Genomic DNA, 19,576 nt, shown 5'->3' with positions numbered 1-19,576 from the left:
GGCAGACCTGCTTGTGTTTGGTTTGCTGGGCTGGGTGTGTTTAACAAGTTTAGCCTGTGAATGCCCTGAGGCGGGAAGAACTGCGAAGTTCATGACAGTCTCCATCTGTTCAGTTGTCTCCTTTTGGGTGTAGGCCACGGGCGCCCCCCACCCCCGCCACCCGGTCATGCTGCCCTTAAGTTGATTTGCATATTACGCTTTTATTATACAGGATATAATTCTTGCTTCTGACCACAACCTTCCACACACTCTACTCTTCCATCTCCATGGTTCCAACAAAACCTGCTGGCAACCCAATGCAAACCTCCCTCCAACCAACCCACTCCACCTCCCAGGCAGGGGGGCAATGGCCACTTCTTTTCCTGCTGTAGATTAGCCCTTACACATCCACTACATCCAACTCATGCCCAGAGCCGACCCAATCTTTTTAACATCTGCACCAGAACAGCTTAAGAAAAAGGACTGGATGCATTACAAATCTATGAATTCTAACCACCAGCTTTAACAGAGCTCAAAATATGTAAAAATTAATTATGCCAAGTGACTATAGGGCTGATGTGAGAAGTAGCAATTACAAGATGGCTTGTCTTCTACGCATCCTTGACTGTTAGAAATCTGAAACACTGTTCTCCTTAAAGCCATCCCCCCAGACCACCTCGTACTCACAGCTCCCCTGCTACCTACCCCAGAGCTTGCATCATACTTTGTTTTACTAGGTATACATTTCCTTACATTTAGGAAAAGAAATGCTAGACAGGAGGGCAAGCAAACTGGGCAAAGGACTGAGTACGTTTGAAAGTTTTTAAATACACATGGCTCCTTATTTATCTCCCAATTAAATTTAAAACCCACCACAGAACCAGAAGGTGTTTTTCTATAGCAAGCTGTAGACGTTATCTGGTTCACTATTCTTCAAAGCATCTAGTGCAGTGTCCACAACACAACTGTCACATAAGGGACAAGAAAAGACAGGACTCACCAAGGGTGGATCAAGATAGCTGTGTGTTGCTGACCACGTCTGGGGAGCAATCAGGCTATAGAGAGGGAATTGCTGCTGGGGGCTATAGATGGGAGGTAAGTAAAAGGACGCTGTGTAACGGTGCTGTGTATAAAGGCTCATGTCCAGGGGCCTAAATCCATTCTTTGGCAAAAATGTGTTTATAGCTATTGCCTTTGCTTTTATCCGTGCCTGTGTGAAAATATAATAAATGTCTATTAGAATACTTTAAAATATGGATTTACAAATAAAGTATAACCAGTGGTCTTGCTTACCTTAATTGGTTTTCCTTGAAAAGTTTTGACTTCTTCTCGCAGATATTTGTAAGCCTAAGGATAAAGTCATCCAAAATACCATGGTGTTAATCTTACAAATAAGATGAATTGACAGTTAATACCTCAGACAAGGAATTATATCGTTAAAATACAATGGACAAGACCTAGAACTGTGATTCTTAACCTTCTTTGGGCCACAGATTCCTTTTAAAAAAACAACCTGATAAGATTCTCACAAACAACATCTGTATACATTTTGTAAGTATTAATAGATAACATGAAAGGCTCTCAGAGACCACAGGCTAGAATCCTAACCCAGGGGAAACAACGAATGGGTGCTAAATTCCTAATAATAACTACAATTTGAAACTGGGATTACAGTTTAGAAAAGGAAAAAACTAGGATTGCAATATTCAAAAATCCTTATTCTTGCCCGGCTGGTATGGCTTAGTGGTTGAGGGTCACCGACCTATGAACCAGGAGGTCATGGTTCCATTCCCAGCCAGGGCACATGCCCAGGTTGCAGGCTTAATCCCCAGTATGGGGGCGTGCAGGAGGCAGCTGATTTATTAATTCTCTCTCATTATGATGTTTCTATGTCTCTCTCCCTCTTCCTTCCTCTCTGAAATAAAGAAAATATATATTTTTTAAAGTCTTTATTCTTTTCCAAATCCCACTCCATAACACTGAAGGCTCTGACCCACTTGCTACCTGCTCCTCCTAGTAACGCCCCACCCCCCCGCCGAATGCAATTATAAGTCCACCTTTCAGATGCTTGTTGCTGTCCTCTGAACCCCTTGCATTGAAACCATTTAACACTGAGAGCTTCCTTTATACATGCGACTGTTTCCCCAGAGAAAAGTCTTCCTTTCAGGGCAGGGAGACCATCCTAACTCCTGTGTCTCCTCCCAGAGCCTTGGTGCTCTTTCAAGTATCTTATAACACATGTGATGCCAAGTGAAAGATAAGGTCAGGTTCAAATTTCCCAAAACACTTGCCAACCAGTAAGATCTGTCTCTGCCCAGATACAAGAACAGAACTAATGTTCTAGGCTGCTTGTCTTACATATCCTGAGATTATAATGTCACTTGCTTTTCATATTTCTACAAAACTATCTACAAACACATACCTATAAGTTGCTACAACTTGATTTCCTCTGAACTTTATATTCAAACTTAACCCTGAAATGTGATAGCAGTATCACTGCCCAAATTTAGTCCCACTATGTATCTAATTAAGTATTGGCAAACTTTGTACTTCTTGAGGGAGAGAAGCTTACCTGTTGGGCATCAGCTTCTGTTTCAAATGTAATAAACCAATTATCATTATAGGCAAACTCACAGTTTATAAATTTTGGTAAATTATCTCCTTTAAATAGTGCTTCTACTTCCTATGGGAAATAGAAAGGTTAGAAATTAATTTTCAACCATGCCACCTTTTGTCCACATGTAATACAAATGATGCAATGCTCTCAAGACAGATCCTTAGATAGAGTCTAACACACTGATATCCAGTGAATTGCTCCTTCAAAATAGCTCAGGAGGTTCAGTGCGGCTTCCAGAATTGAGGTCCCACTGCTATAGGAACATAAGTCCACAACTTATTGACAGCTTTCTCTACTACCAAGATACCATTAAGCTAAATTAATGTGAAAATATAATTTAATTTTACCAGTAGGCTGGGGATTTAAGAAATTTGAAAATTAGCTGGACTTTTGCTTCTGGCCACGATAAGCCAGATTTAGCCTCCCACATGAAACAAAAATAAAAGACAAAATACGTGAAATAACAGTTTTCAGACAATGGACCTCAGGCCATGCAAAACAGGTGAGCTTGGAAGAACCTAGCTCACACCTGGAGTTAACAGGCCCCAGTGCTAGCAGGGTGAGCTGAGCTGAGCACAGCCTAGCTCAGTCCAGCCCCTCCAGGGCCCGCTTCAGGGCATGCAGCGGGTGCCGCCTCAGTCAGCATAGATAAATCAGCTCTAGAAAAAAGGCAGCTTTGCTCCCACCTAACCACTGCCCTAAGGATGAAACTGCTTCCAAGTCAGACAACTGAATCTCAAAACAAAGCTCAAGAATAGTCAAGAGGAAGGACTATAAAACATTACAGTCCAAAATGCCTGGCATCCATTCAGTTTATCAGGTATGGAAAAAAAATGATGTGACCTATAATGAGAAAACTCCAATCAAATAAAAAATATTCTTTTTTTTAAAAATATATTTTATTGATTTTTTACAGAGAGGAAGGGAGAGAGATAGAGAGTTAGAAACATCGATGAGAGAGAGACATCGATCAGCTGCCTCCTGCACATCTCCTACTGGGGATGTGCCCGCAACCTAGGTACATGCCCTTGACCGGAACCGAACCTGGGACCTTTCAGTCCGCAGGCCGACGCTCTATCCACTGAGCCAAACCGGTTTCGGCATAAAAAATATTCTTAATGCTCTATAGGAAGATTTTTCTTCATTCTCTCAAGGCACAACCATCAGGATGTTTTACTACACACATGCAACTCAGATTAAACATTCGGATAATGTCACAGATATTATAGCAATTCTCTAACATTACTTTTTACAACTCAATCAAATGCTGTGGTTTTCTAAAATTATTGCCTAAATTAGAACTTCTCAAATTATGATCTCTATTCCATTTACATAAAAAAGATGCCTTTATGCCCTAGCCAGTTTGGCTCAGTGGATAGAGCATTGCCTGAGGACTGAAGGGTCCCAGGTTAGATTCCAGGCAAGGGCATGTATGCTGGCTGCAGGCTTGATCCCTGGTCCTAATCGGGGTGCATGCGGGAGGCAACCAATTGATGTGTCTCTTTCATACTGATGTTTTTCCCTCTCTCCCCACCGCACTCCCTTCTTCCACTCTCTCTAAAAATCAATGGGAAAATACCCTCAGGTGAGGATTAAAAACATTTACTACTTTTTTAAAAGATGCCTTTGCCTTTTTACTAAGACAACATCTGCACTGATGTGGGCCCAACAGCTGGAATGAAGCACAAGCTAATCTTGCTCACTGCACTCTTTGCAGTGTATCCTTGTCATGAAAATATTTGTTTTGAAAAATGAAGTTCTTTATCTTGTGGGTTTATTATTATTACTTTAAAGTAAATAAATATTTAAACATTTTCTTTTAATTTCTCAATACTGAAATCACCATTAATTATTTTTTAAAATGTAAAGTTTGTAGTGAAGTCCTGAGACCAAACACTTTGAGAACCACTCGCACATATGAATCATATTGAAATCATCAGTGTGTAAATCCTAGGGAAAGTGTTACTTACTGTACATAAGAATTCTTTAAAATACACTCCTCAAAAAACACAGAAGTAAACAAAAAACCACACAAAAAAACTTCAAAGTAGCCTTGTGAGGAGAAATTACTTACTTCTATAGGGGTGGATTCAGAAATTTCACGTAATATTACTATGCAACGATTTTGATTTGGCCTTACTTTTTCTCCCTTCTCATCCACTTGGACTAAAGGTAAAGCTATAAAGAGAAGAAAAATGCATGGTAAAACAAAATATTAAAACACACCAGTCATTTACATTCCATTATGATATAATATAGATACTCCAATAGGATGTTACACTATGGAACTAAACACATTGGAAAAAAACCTGTATACACTGTAAATTAGTGAAAGGTTTTAAACTACTCTTACATATTACATTTCTCAGAACTATAGAACACGATTTAAAAGTCCTATAAGAGCTATAATCAATGTTAACACTGTGAAACAAAGGTTCTAAACAGCTCGAATAACTAACAATTACAATTCAGGGTTAATGGCTTTTCCTTTCTACAAGTCTCCCCAAATAAAATAATTTTCTGTCTTATTATGACTTTTCATTTTGAATTCTTAAGAAGTAAAGATTAAGAAAGTTGCTGATGCCTGGCTGGCTTGGCTCAGTGGTTGAGCAATGACCTATGAACCATGACATCATGTTGCAATTCCCGGTCAGGGCACATGCCTGGGTTGCGAGCTCGATCCAGTGTGGGGCATGCAGAAGGCAGCCAATCAATGATTCTCTCTCATCACTGATGTTTCTCTCTCTGTCCCTCTCCCTTCCTCTCTGAAATCAACAAAAACTATATTTTAAAAAAGAAAAAAAGGAAGCTGCTGGCCTTTACAAGTGGGTCAGGTGAAACCAATCTCAACTAATATGTAAAATAGGTTCCTGTTCTAAGTGAACATTCCAAAACAAAAGCAATACTGGAAAACACAACACTAGTTTTCAGAATTCAAACTTCATGAATTATGTTTTTGCCAGTTTCTTCATTATTTGTTTCAATAATTTAATGACCTTATGACATTTGCCTAGGAACAGAAAATAGAAGAAAACCTTCATTTGTGAATAGAAAATCCAACTATGTTTGTAAGATAAGATGTTCTTCTTTGTCTACTACTAAATGGACACAAGAAAAAAAAAATCTTCGCTGGCTGTCCACAGTACAACTAAACCAGGGAGAATATGTAAACACTTTTGCATAAGAGTCAGATGGATAGTCATGGCAGTAACTCAGAGAAATGGGGCTTTAATTAGGGCACAGTGATGACCCATCATCATTTAGAAATATCTGGGTGGGGTGGGGGAGCACATTGTACTGTGTTCTCTGTGGACGCCCATCAGAGCTATTCAGTAGAGCAGTCCTGAGGAGGGAGATTATAGAAATTATTCATCCAGTACTTGTAAACAATATTATAAACTGAATTTTTATAATTAAAAATAATCCCATTTTTAAAAAATCAGACATATCATACACTTAATATAAAACTAATTCCCACTGAAGCCATTCTGGGTAGGAGGGGATAGAAATATTACAAAGGGCACCAGGAAACTTTGGGCAGTGGTGGACATGTTTGTAATCTTGATCACGGTGAAGATTTCACTGATGCATATGTATGTCCAAACTGATTCAACTGCACATTTTTTTTAAAATATATTTTATTGATTTTTTACAGAGAGGAAGGGAGAGAGATAGAGAGTTAGAAACATCGATGAGAGAGAAACACCGATCAGCTGCCTCCTGCACATCCCCCACTGGGGAAGTGCCCGCAACCCAGGTACATGCCCTTGACCGGAACCGAACCCGGGACCCTCTAGTCCGCAGGCCGACGCTCTATCCACCGAGCCAAACCGGTTTCGGCTCAACTGCACATTTTAAATATGCACAGTTCACTATATGTCAATTATACCTCAATAAAGTGGTTTCAAAAAAAATAAATAAAATGGTTAGGTTGCAGAAAACTCCATCTGCAAAACAAACCAGGGCCCCAGCAAACTATACATTTTTATTTTATCCTCACCCGAGATTATTTTTTTCAATGATTTCTAGAGAGGATGAAAGGGAGGGAGCAGGGTAGGGAGAGGAGGAGGAGGAAAAAAGAGAGAGAAAGACACACATATCAACACAAGACACACACATCGATTGGTTGCCTCCCGCACGGGCCAGTGCCATGGAACCTCTAACAGAGGTGTGATCTTGACCAGGAATCAAACCCACAACCCTTCAGACGCACATGGCAGGTAACTATTTTTATTCACATTTCCTGAATCACTGTGGGCCTCTGATGTACCCACTTACACCTTCCTTTGATGTTGCCAAATGTCTAAAAAACAACCTCATTCACAAAATCCTATAAGGAAAAACACAATTCCACCAAACTTCAGTAGGAAGGTGAAATTTGAAAGGAACTACTTTAGTGACTAGAATGCTAATTAAAATGTACTTTACTTTACACTAAAATAGCACTATTTATTTTACTTTTCCTTCATGTCACAGCTTCTTTTCATTTCTCCATGGGCCTTTTCCACTCCCTAGATCTATGATCAATTATGAAGCCCATCAACGCCCAGTGCTGTGAGCACTTCACCACAACAGGAACTGGTCAGAAAGGTCCATATTTCAGGGAAGACTCCAACTGCCATGAAGGACCTTAGCATTGGATCTAGCAGTCACACTGGTAAAAAAAAATGTCAACACCAGGTACAATGCATCCTAGACTGTCATTCACTTACATCTCAGCACTTCAACAATCAAGTCCAGGTCAGTGCTGAGCTTCTTGATGTGGTCCAGATTAGCCACTGTGGTGATTGGCACATACTGATCACTATCCATCTGCGATATAAGGTACATGTCACTAGCAAGGTTCTCCCTGCAGAAAGAAGACAATCTCTCTTAATTAACACTTCTTTAAGAGGAAGCCTTACAAGGATATGAGTGTGGCATGACGTCACTTCAGAGTTAGTTTATACCCAAACCCACCTGTTATTTGCCGTAGGTCAATTTTTTTCAAAGACATTTGGGGAGCAGAGAGAGTAAAAGTAAAAGTATATTGCATTTTATACAACCAAAACTAATGAGCGAGTAAATCTTTACAAAATATATTTTATAGCTATCTGTTCTAAAGAGTATTTAAGTAGCTTATTAAAAACACAAACACAATTTTTTAAAGGAAATACAATTGAAAGAACAAGAAAATAAGAAAAATAAGAAAAGACCAGGAAAAGTTGGTGACCAAAGTGCTTGCTGTTCAGTCTGAAACACTTCCCAGCACTTTCTAGCAACCAGGATTAAAAAGAAGAAAACCTGATCATAACATGACTTAAGGATCACAAGCTAAGTCACAGATAACCAGTCTGGGTGAATATGAGCTACTTCCTGGTATTTTGGCCTATGATGAACATTCTCAAGTATTAAGGCAGGCCCAGAGAAAAAACTGAAAAATCACTAATACTGATAAAATTTTACATGTGCCAAACGGTTATCTTCTCACTCAAAAAGATTACATTTAACTCAATTACATCTTCTTGTTTGTCCCGTTCTTCCATTTGAACTTTAAATGTTCTACTCTACTTTTCTTTTTCTGTCAGAAACAGAAGAAATTTTATTGTTAAAGAGTGCCTCTACTTTTCAATAGAAAAAAATATTTGGGGGGCAGGGGGAGGACACACCTAAAAATATGAATGCTGCATGAGTAAAACAATCTCCTATTGCAATGTTTGGCATATTTTAAAAACTAGTACAGGAAATGTGTTCTCAAACTTTAGTGTGCTGAAAAATGTCTTTGTAAGACAGACAACCTGAGGCCTCATAACTCAGAGTCTTGGTATGGAGGGGGCCCAGGAATCAAAATTTCAAAAAGCAACCCAGATAACGATTCAAGATGAATTTGTGGATAACTGTGGAGGGCTCTGGCCTAGAGTTCTTCAACATGTCGGAGGTTGTTACTTAATCACTATTCCAGATTTCCTGTTAATAGACATATACAGACATAGATAGTAACAGATATACACTCCTTCTATGTAAAGCGTCACATCCATATATATAAAAGCCTAGTATGTAAAGTGTCCCCTCAGGAGTTCGACTGACTGGGAGTTCGATCGCTTGCTATTACGTGTGCTGACCACCAGGGGGTGGCACAGAATGAAGGAGGGCCCTGGCCGGCAGCCTCTAGGGACCCTACCCATGCATGAATTTTGTGCACCGGGCCTCTAGTCTGTATATAATAGCCAGTACACAATACCACAAGTATTAGGTACTAGAAACACTACTACCATCCTTACCTGGATAAGCAGAATTCCAATGTTTTTTTAAGTACTTCTCGGGGGTCTTCCTGGCTTTCTGATTGAGACTCATTTCCTCCTATACAAAATAATCAACTCAGGAAAAATGGCTTAAAATTTACCAAGCAGATGATACAGTACAGCAATTCTAATGTTTTCAATATACATATTAAGTCATCTAGTGTATAGAGAATATAAGAAAATGGCTGTTCTACCCATTAAAAAAGGAAAGCAGAAGCAAAAAAGAAAAAAACCACAAACCCTCACCCCAAAGAAAAACACAGTTTCAAAAAATAATCTGAGTATCAGATTTATTACCAAAGTTTAGCAGATAGTTTTTATCACATAACTAGTGGCCTGGTGCATGAAATCTGTGCACATTAAAAGGGAATTAATTAGAGGAAATATTTTAATACTGCTATTTGCCCTTTCTCTATAATAGAAGTGTCTGGCCAGCCCCTCCCCCACTGGGCGACACCAAGACCTGGCTGGGCCCACCCACATCAAGCTCCGCTGAGTGCAGCCTCATGTCCCGGCGCCAACCTCAGGGGGGCGCAGTTTCAGGTCCCCTGGCCCTGGCCTGGCACCACGCAGCCTCAGGTCCCTGCTATCAATCCTTAACACGGTAAGCACCCAGCCTGTTTTGTCTTCTGGACGGAAAGTACAGTGTCAGTCACGGGTGACTGACAGGGTGCTTAATGTGTTAATGCATCACGGCATTATGGCATAACGACTATTTGCATATTAGCCTCTTATTATGATGATATGTACAAGTTTATGCTTGGTCTCAATTCTAAAAAAAATTGTCAGACAGCCTAGAAGCACACAGATAATAAAGCAATAATAAAACATAAAGGAAAGAATCAAAATAAGGAAAAGATAAATACAGGCCAAAAAAATCAAGGATGAGGATAATAAACATACAGGCTGTAAAGACCACACGATTCCTGCACGAGAGCCTTATAAATACACCTTTAAAGTTTGAGACAGTCGAAGTCACAAGTGAGAAGTTGTGGAGTCACAGGGATGCTACTAAAAACACTAAATAAACAGATCCTTAAGAGAAAACTTTAAGATTGAGAAAACTAATAAGCCTACTTCAGGCAGGTGGTCATGGTCAATATCACAGTGATAAATCATGCTGATATTTAGTATTCTGAACATGATGGGATAAAAATGGCACTTAATCTCTGTGGTCTTTTTATCTTCCAAACCCATAACTCCAGTATGATCATGAAAAAAAAAATCAAACAAATTCCACCAGGAATAGAAGAGCATCATACAAAATAATTCAGCTCTAGCTGGTATGGATCAGTGGATAAAGCGTCAGCCTGCAGACTGAAGGTTCCCAGGTTCAATGCCAGTAAAGGGCAAATGCCTGGGTTGCGGGTTAGATCCCTAGTAAGGGATGTGCAGGAGGCACCTAATCAGTGATTCTTTTTTTAAAAAAATGTATATATTTTATTGATTTCAGAGAGGAAGGGGGGGGGGAGAGAAACATCAATGATGAGAGAGTATCATTGATCGGCTGCCTCCTGCACGCCCCCTAGTGGGGATCGAGCCCACAACCCAGGCATGTGCCCTTGACCAGAATCAAACCCAGGACCCTTCAGTCCACAGGCCGACGCTCTATCCACTGAGCCAAACCAGCTAGGGCTAATCAGTGATTCTCATCATTGATCTTTCTCTCCCTCTCCCTTCCTCTCTGAAATCAATTTAAAAAAAGGTATATTTATTTAAAAAAAACAACACAAAATAATTTATCAGTTCTCCTTAAGACTATCAAGGTCATCAAAGGCAAGCAAAGTCTAAGAAATTGTTACACCCTGGAGGAGCCTAAGAAGACATGACAACTAAATGTAATTTGGTATCCTGGAATAGGTAAAACGTACCAATACTGGATTAGAATTTGTGGCAGATATATCATACTAATAATGTAAGATTGTTAAGAATAGAAGGTACTGTCCCGCAGGTGTGGCTTAGTTGCTGGAGTGTTGTCCAGTAAACCAAAAGGTCTCCAGGCTTTGATTCCCAATCAGGGCATATACCTGGGTTGCAAGTTCGATTCCCAGAGAGGCAACCAATCCATGTCTGCCTGTCTCTCTCTCAAAAGAAAAAAAAAAAATCAATAAACACATGTACTCAGGTGAGGATTTAAAAAAGTAGAAGGAACTGAGAGCTCTCTGTACTCAATCTTCTCAATTTTTCTGTAAGGCTAAAACTATTCTTAAACAAATGGCAAGGTGAGAGACTCAAAGCTAACCATAACAATTATCACAGAAAATGTTAATGTTCTAAACATTTGAATTTAAAGCAGAAATCATTAAGACTTGACTTTTTGTAAAAACAAACAAAACTCAACTGTTATGTTATCTATAACTGTTATGTTATCTTATCTATAAGAAATGTACTTTAGTAAATATAAATACCCAAATAGGTTAAAAGTAAAAGGATGGAAAAAGATATACCATGCTAGCACCAATCAAAATAAAGCTGAAGGACTATATTATTAGAGTAAATTCAGAGCAAAGACAATTAATTACCAGGGATAAAGAAAGTCGTTTCACAATGACAAAGGAGTCAATTCATCAAGAGGTCATAGCAATCCTAATACAGAGCTACAGAATAACTCTCTTAATAACTGACAGAACAAGTAGGCAGAAACCAGAAATATAGTACACTTGAACAAGACCTGACTGATATTTATAGAAAACCCCCATACCAATAGCGAAATACACATTCTTCTTCGTGCAAAGGGAACATTTACTAAGACTACCCATATTTTGGGCCAAAGAGATTCATGTCATACAAAGTATGTCCTTTGACCACAGAGATTAAATTAGAAGTCAATAAAAGAAAGTTCCCTGGAAAATCCCCAAATATTTAGAAACTAAGTTAAATACTTCTAAATTACGTTTGGATTTTAAAAAAAAAATGTAGGAAGGAAATTAGAAAAAATTGGAAACTGAAATTTAAAAGAAAGGCACCACAATTTGTGAGATTGTGCTAAAGCAGTACTTAGGAGGAAATTTATAGAAGTAAATGACTACATTAAAAAAAGAAGAAATGGCCCCATATCAATGAGTTCAGCTTCTGTCTTAAAAGACACTAGAAAAAGAACAAATTAAGGCCAAGTAACCAGAAGAAAGTATATTATGAAGATTAGATTTAAAGCAATGAAAAAAGAAAAAAAAATTGAGGAAAATCAATGAAACCAAATACTATTTTTTTGAGATCAATAAAATGGACAAACCTCTACCAAATTTGATTGGGGGATGGGAGGAAGGCACAAATTACCAACAGAAATGAGTGATGTGACAGATTCTATAGATTAAAAGGATATAAATAGAATATAAGTAACTCTATCCAATAACTTTGACAATTAATGAACTGGTCCAAATCTTTGGAAGATGTAAGTAACAAAAGCTCCCTCAAGAAGAAATAGATAACCTGAGAAGCCCTATATATTAAAAAATAAAAGATAAAAACATGTAGGTAAAAACTTTCCCACAACAAAATTGTAGGCCTGGATGGCTTCATTTCTTAATTTAAGAAAGAAATAATAAACTCATCCAAAAATTGAACAGGAAGGAATACATCAAAAAGAAAAATACAGGCCAATATTACTCATGGACACAGATGTACAAATTCTAAGCAAAATTTTGACCAATCTAATCTAACAATAAATCAAGTATATTACATCATGACCTAGGTGAGGCTTATCCCAGGAATGTAAGAGTGGTTAAATGTTTGAAAAATCAATTAATATAATTCACCTTTAAAACACTAAAATAGAAAAAAAATATATGACCATTGCCACAGATAGAGGAAAAGCAAGACATAGTTCAAGAACCATTCCTCATAAAAACTCCCAGGAAAACATAACCCAATAAAGGTCATACAGGTAAAAATAACTAACGTTATACTCAATACAAAGACTGTTTTCCCCTCTAAGTTCAATCAGATGTCTGCACTCGCCACATATGTTCACCTTTGCAATGGAAGCTCTATCTAGTACAATCAGGCAAGATAAAGAAATAAAGGGGCCGAAACCGGTTTGGCTCAGTGGATAGAGCGTCAGCCTGTGGACTGAAAGGTCCCAGGTTCGATTCCGGTCAAGGGCATGTACCTGGGTTGCGGGCACATCCGCGGTGGGAGATGTGCAGGAGGCAGCTGATCGATGTTTCTAACTCTCTATCTCTCTCCCTTCCTCTCTGTAAAAAATCAATAAAATATATATTTTTAAAAAAAAAAGAAATAAATAAAGGGTACCAGACTGGCTAGGAAATAAAACTGCATTTATTCACAGATAAGTTCACATCTATGTAGAAAATCCAATGGAATCTACAGAAAAGTTCCTAAAACTAGTAACTCATCTTAATAGCAAGTTTACAGGGTATAATGTCAATTTATAAAAATTAATTTTATTTCTATCTACTGATAAACAATTGCTTAACAACTGCTTAATTTGTACAAACAAATTAAAGTTTTAAAAAAATCACTTACAATAGAATAGCACCAAAAAACACAAAAAAACTTAAGGATAAGTTGAACAAAAGATGTGAAATATCAATACACTGAAACACACACACACACACACACACACACACACACAAACCCCACAAAAGCCAAGAAAAATCAAAGACCTAAACATGTGGAAACACATATCTTGTTCATGAATACTGGCTTAAGATATCAGTTTTCTCCAACTGATCTACAGATTCAATGCAATTTCAATTAAAAAACCTCAGCATTTTATAGCTAATAACCATCTTATTCTAATTTGAATGAAAATGGAAATTAGAAAATCCAAAATAACTGAAAAAGAACAAAATGAGAAGGCTAACATTACCTGTTTTTAAGAATTACTTACAGTAATCAAAATAGTGTGGCAATGCCGTCAAAACAGACTAACAGATCCCCACTGAATGGGAGAACATCTATACGTATAAAAACCTAAGCGACCATTGGACCGGTAACTATGGCACGCACTGACCACCAAGGGGCAGATGCTCAACACATAGGCATGGAAACATGGAACAGACTGATGAATCTCAGAGGGAAGCAGGGAGGGGGGAGGCCGGGAAGAGATTAAAGATCTTATATGCATACTAGAGGCCCCATGCACAGATTTGTGCACCGGTGGGGTCCCCTTCAGCCTGGCCTGCGGAGATAGGGCCAAAACCAGCTCTCCGATATCCCCCGAGGGGTCCCAGATTGTGAGAGGGCACAAGCCAGGCCAAGGGACCCCACCAGTGCACAATTCCGTGCACTGGGCCTCTAGTATTTGATAATGAGACATGTGGTAAGGGGTTAATTTCCAAAATATATATAAGGAACTTATACAACTCAACACCAGAAAGACAAACAACCCAATTAAAAAATGGGCAAAGAACCTGAATAGATACGTCTCCAAAGGAGTACATACAGATGGCCAACAGACATGAAAAAATGCTCAACAACATCACTAATCAGCAGAGAGATACAAATTAAAAGCACAATGAGATATCACCTCACACCTGTCAGAATGGCTATCATCAATAAATCAACAAACAACAAGTGCTGGTGAGAAAAGGGAACCTTCTGCACATTTGGTGGGAATGTAGACTGGTGCAGCCACTGTGGAAAAGTATGGACTTTCCTCAAAAAATTCAAAATGGAAACTGCTTTTTGACCCAGCGATCCTACTTTTGGGAATATATCCTAACAAACCTGAAACACTAATTTGAAAAAATAGATGCATTACTATATTCATAGCAGCATTATTTACAATAGCCAAGATCTGGAAACAGCCCAAGTTCCCATCAGTAGCTGAGTGAAAAAAAAAGCTATGGCACATTTACACAATGGAATATTACTTGGTAGTAAAAAAACAAAACAAAAACAAAGAAATCTTACCTTTTGCAACAGCATGGATGGACCTGGAGATTATTATGCTAAGTGAAATAAGCCAGTCAGAGAAAAACAAATAACATATGATCTCACTTACATGTGGAATCTAATGAAATAAACTGATGAACAAAATAGAAACAGAGGCATGGATACAAAGAATAGACCGACAGCTGTCAGAGGAAAGGAAGGTTGGGGAACTAGATGAAAGAAGGTGAAGAAATTAACCAAAAAACTTAAATGCATAACGCACAGGAACAGAAAACAGTATGATGATAGCAAAGAAAGGGGAAAATGAGGACTGAAAGAGACTTTGCTTGGGGTGATGCATGCACAATACGGTGTGCAGGTGATGTTTTATTGAGTTGTACACTTTAAACCTCCATGGTTTTGCAAACCCATGTCACCTCAATAAATTCAATAAAAAGAAAATATGGCAATGGTTTCCACAGCTCTAGACTGATATCAAACCTTATAAAATTATACACTTTTAGTATTTTCTACTTTAATAAAATTGAGAGACAGAGATAAACCCACAAATGTATAAACAGATGGTTCTGACTATGGCACAAAGGCAGTGCAATGGAGAAAGGAGAGTCTTTCCAGCAAATTTCTACATGTGGGGGGAAAAAGAACTTTGCTCCACACTTCACAACATATTCAAAAATTAACTTGAAATTGTAACAGGCCTAAAAAATGCAAAAATTAAAACCATACAAATAAGATTTCTTAGGTGCAACACCAAAAGCAAGATCCATAAAAGAAAAAACAAATTATACACTGGACTATATTTTTTAAAAATGATAAATTGGACTATATAAAAAATTGTAAATTTCTATTGAAACTATCAAGAGAACAGAAAGACACAGATTGGGAGAATATATTTGCAAATCATGTATCTGATAAGGACTTGTGTCCAAAACATAAAAGGAACTCTCAAAACATATTACTAAAGCAGCCACTAAGAATGGGCAAAAGACTTGAACAGACCCCCTTCACTAAAAAATACATGCATATGAAAAGATGCTTGACACCATTGGTCATTAGGGAAATACAAATTAAAAACACAGTAAGACTCCATTACCTACCTTTTAGAATGGCTAAAATTAAAACGACTGACCATTATCGGTGTTGGTGAGGGTATGGGGCAGCTAGATCTCTGATCCACTGCTGATGGGGACACAAAGGGAGCCACTATGTGACACAACTTCACCATTTCTTAAGCAGATTAACATATGCCTACAAGATGATTGTCTATTCCGTATCTATGAATTTATCCAAGAGAAACAGGTGTCCATACAAAGTCTTGCTTATAAATGTGCATGGCAGTTTTATTTGGAAACAAACCAAATATTCATCAATAGATGAATGGAAAAACATACTGGAATACTATTCAGCAACAAAAAGGAACAACCTGTGAATGTTACAACATGAATGAACCTCAAAATTTGTAAGCCAACTAAAAGAAGTAGTGATCTTGACTGTGGTGATGGTTTTATAGGTACAGCATCGTATCACACTTGGGAGAGGTATCAATGAGGAATGAAGTCAGAAAATCAATTTTATAATGCAATGAATACTGTGCTATAAACCAGGAAAAATAAAACTTATAGAAAAGCTGGGATATACTTAAAATAGGTGATGTTTACTGTATATCAATTATGCTTCAAGAGGCTCTACATCCAAAAATAATGAAGAAGAGGAGAGTGCTGGGTCTGAAGACAGAACAGAAGTTGTGAAACAGCTGTCTAGAAGAATGACTTCCCTGGGCCACTGTGGGCCATGCTAAGGGTCCACTGGAAGTTTGTGATCATGAACTTAAAGCAAAACTATACTTCTATATAGTTTTGTTCAACCACATGTTATCTATCTGCTCAGGAATAGGCACATAATAGGTAAATTATATTTAAACAAGTCTGAAGCATTTGCTAAGTAAGCAACTATGAAGGAAGTAATGAAATGAAGGCGAAAGGCGGGTCATGGGAGATTACAGAGGTCAGTGGAAACATTCAACAAGTGCTAGCCAAATTAGCAACAGCTCAGACAAGGTCTTCAAAGGTGTGGCCCTTTAAGGCAGCGGTTCTCAACCTGTGGGTCGCGACCCCTTTGACGGTCGAATGACCCTTTCACAGGGGTCGCCTAAGACCATCATGCATATCAGATATTTACAATACAATTCATAACAGTAGCAACATTACAGTTATGAAGTAGCAACGAAAATAATTTTATGGTTGGGTCACAACATGAGGAACTGTATTTAAAGGACCAGAAGGTTTGAGAACCACTGCTTTAAGGGAAAAAATAACCAAATATATGATGCTAAACACTTACCGTACATGGTGGTGCGTGTGTATCTCTTGTATGTAACAACATTTGGTAGTGAGAACATAACACAGAAAGGGAGGGTGTGCTTTCTCATTAATGTAACTCAAGTGTATCTCTAGACAGAGAGACTGAGCACACTTCACCTGCATCAGCGCTGCTAGCTAACTTAGGATAGTCATTCGTTCTTCTTGAGGTGCCCCTTTCAACTAACTGTCAATGAAAGTACAGCCTACCTCTTAGGTCTCTGGGGGTTATAGGCTATGTCACAAACAAACTTGAAAAAAAAAAAAAAGAAACAAACTTGGAAGTGAGTTTTGATGTCCCATAATGTAGGCACTTCTATATCTATCCATATCCAGGCCCCACAAGAAGAACTGCTCTCTTTTCCTTGTTCTTTTCTTCTTTTGAAAATAGTTTTAAATACCTCTTTAAAAAGACCCAACTTCCTTTGGGCTTGACTCTCAATTTCACACTAATGTTCCCTATCTGTGCTCTCACACTCTGCCCCATGGTAGATCTTCTGCTTCTCTCAGTCCAATGGGACTCGCTTTGCAGGAAGTGCTCAGGTCTCAGACTCTTTCCATGATGCCTTCCCAGACCAGAAAGCCTCATCTCTGTCCACACAGGAGTGAGTTTAAAATAGATTCAAAAGAAGCACTATCAGGCACACTGTGCAGGGAAAGATTTAAAAAGCTAAATTTCAAAAAGCAACATAAAAAGCCTGTACTCTATATGAAAATGAATTCATAAAGCAGCTTTACCTGTTTCGCTGTTTTCAGGCAGAGACTCATATTCAGAGTGATCCAGAGCCAAAGTATTCATGGCTGTTTGGTCCAACTCCTGTAACTCTGACAGTGCTGCATTTTCATGACTTTTGTCACCATCACCATTGGCATCCAATTCTGTATTTAGGAATTTTATCCCAAAAGATAGGGTTAGAAGAGTAACTTTCTCTTAAAACAAAACAAAAGCTTATGTATATAGTTAGTTCGATTTTTTTAAGTTGATGGTGAAAGATGGTATGGCTCTTAAGTAGTATCACAAACCAGGACACAAATTTTAATTAACAATTTCTTAAAGACAATTTAAAAGGAAACAAAGACCACGCCTGGAGAGCAAAGATATTCCTCATGGCATTGAGCTCACCACTCACCCTCCTGGCTGTAGTTGGGACGCTGGCAAGAGGTGTCCTCCCAGGCTGCACTCACACCACTGTCTGATGCACTACCTGCCTCCAAATGTAACACAGGTGTCCCCCATACTTTTGCATTGGGGTTTAGCTCCGAAACCTTGGCTGTTGGTACCTACGAAAAATTTTGACATATGCATTTGTATCCAAATTCTAATCAAATGCAATTATACTTAATCAGAATTAAAATGCAGAAAATTTATGCTGAAAAGGGGTGAGCCTATGTACACATACTTTAGGGTGAAATCAAGGGCAACAGTAACAAAAGTGGATGCATTCAGAACTCAATTTCTCATTAGAATCTAAATTCCTACTGAGTACAAGGCTCTCTAGAGACAGTTACTGATAAATAACTATGAAACCAATTATCATCAATGCTCTAGACTACCCAACAAAATTTGCAGAATTGCAAATCTGAATAGAACATAGATAAAATTTGAAAATAAACCTCAAACACTCATATAAGCAAAGGATGTAGAAAATGAAAGTTCTTCCAGAAAAAAAGGTCTCTAACAGCTCTGTCAGAGGGGTGCTTGATGGGGCACTTCTGGGTCCATGCTCACTTCAGGATCACTGGCCTCTTGCTGTCCAAGCATACCAGATGCTTCTGCTCCGTTTGTCCCAGGTACTCACACTATCCCAAGTACTCACATGCTACCACCTTCACCTTCTTTAGGGATTGGGGAGGTCTTTTCCGGTGAACCTTATTAAACTAACAACCACCCCAATTTTTCTTCTGCTCACCTGAGCGGCTCCATGAGTCTACAGAAAAGTTAATGTCAAAAATGCTGCTCAAAAAATAAAATGCTGCTCCTCAAATTAACTCCAGTTCTGCTGCCATGATCTTTCAGTAAACCCAGCCAAATTATTCACCTTTTTCCAGGTACTAGAGCCTTGACCCCACTGTACAGGGGTCAGAGCATCTGAAGGAAGGGACCAGAGTCCTGGTCCCAGGAGCACTTGAGCAATGCCAAGCAGGAGCCCTGAGTTTGGTGTCGTCTCATTGCATTAACCCAGAAAGGTGCACATATTGCCCGATGCTCTCCTAATGTAAACAGGGACAGGATAAGTCATCAAAGAAACCACAAGTAAATTAACAACCTTAAAAAAGACAAAATACACCAACTTACACCCTACACAAAAATAAACTCAAAATCGATAAAGGACTTAAACTAAGACGGGAAACCATAAAAATATTAGAGGAATCCACAGGCAGCAAAATCTCAGACATATGCCGAAGCAGTATTTTCACCAATACAGCTCCTAGGGCAATGTAAACTAAAGAGAAAATAAACAAATGGGACTACATCAAAATGA

The 19,576-nt window shown here is 38.5% G+C and overlaps 1 protein-coding gene across 8 annotated transcripts in view; it reads right to left on the bottom strand.

Annotated features, from left to right (window-relative positions):
• Positions 1–19,576, bottom strand: part of LARP4B (La ribonucleoprotein domain family member 4B) — an 88,032-nt gene that overhangs the window by 22,628 nt on the left and 45,828 nt on the right. For all 8 annotated transcript variants that reach the window (XM_006758154.2, XM_006758157.2, XM_006758155.2 and 5 more), the window contains 8 exons: positions 18,224–18,374; positions 17,832–17,972; positions 8,857–8,935; positions 7,309–7,445; positions 4,671–4,774; positions 2,552–2,662; positions 1,273–1,326; positions 980–1,189 (listed from right to left, as the gene is read on the bottom strand). In XM_006758154.2, the coding sequence (XP_006758217.1) occupies positions 980–1,189; positions 1,273–1,326; positions 2,552–2,662; positions 4,671–4,774; positions 7,309–7,445; positions 8,857–8,935; positions 17,832–17,972; positions 18,224–18,374 (987 nt within the window). The remainder of the gene's footprint in view (positions 1–979; positions 1,190–1,272; positions 1,327–2,551; positions 2,663–4,670; positions 4,775–7,308; positions 7,446–8,856; positions 8,936–17,831; positions 17,973–18,223; positions 18,375–19,576) is intronic.

The sequence above is a fragment of the Myotis davidii genome, unplaced genomic scaffold (genome assembly GCF_000327345.1).
Source record: "Myotis davidii unplaced genomic scaffold, ASM32734v1 scaffold194, whole genome shotgun sequence".
Classification (NCBI taxonomy): Eukaryota; Metazoa; Chordata; class Mammalia; order Chiroptera; family Vespertilionidae; genus Myotis; species Myotis davidii.
This window is presented reverse-complemented; position numbering and strand designations above follow the sequence as displayed.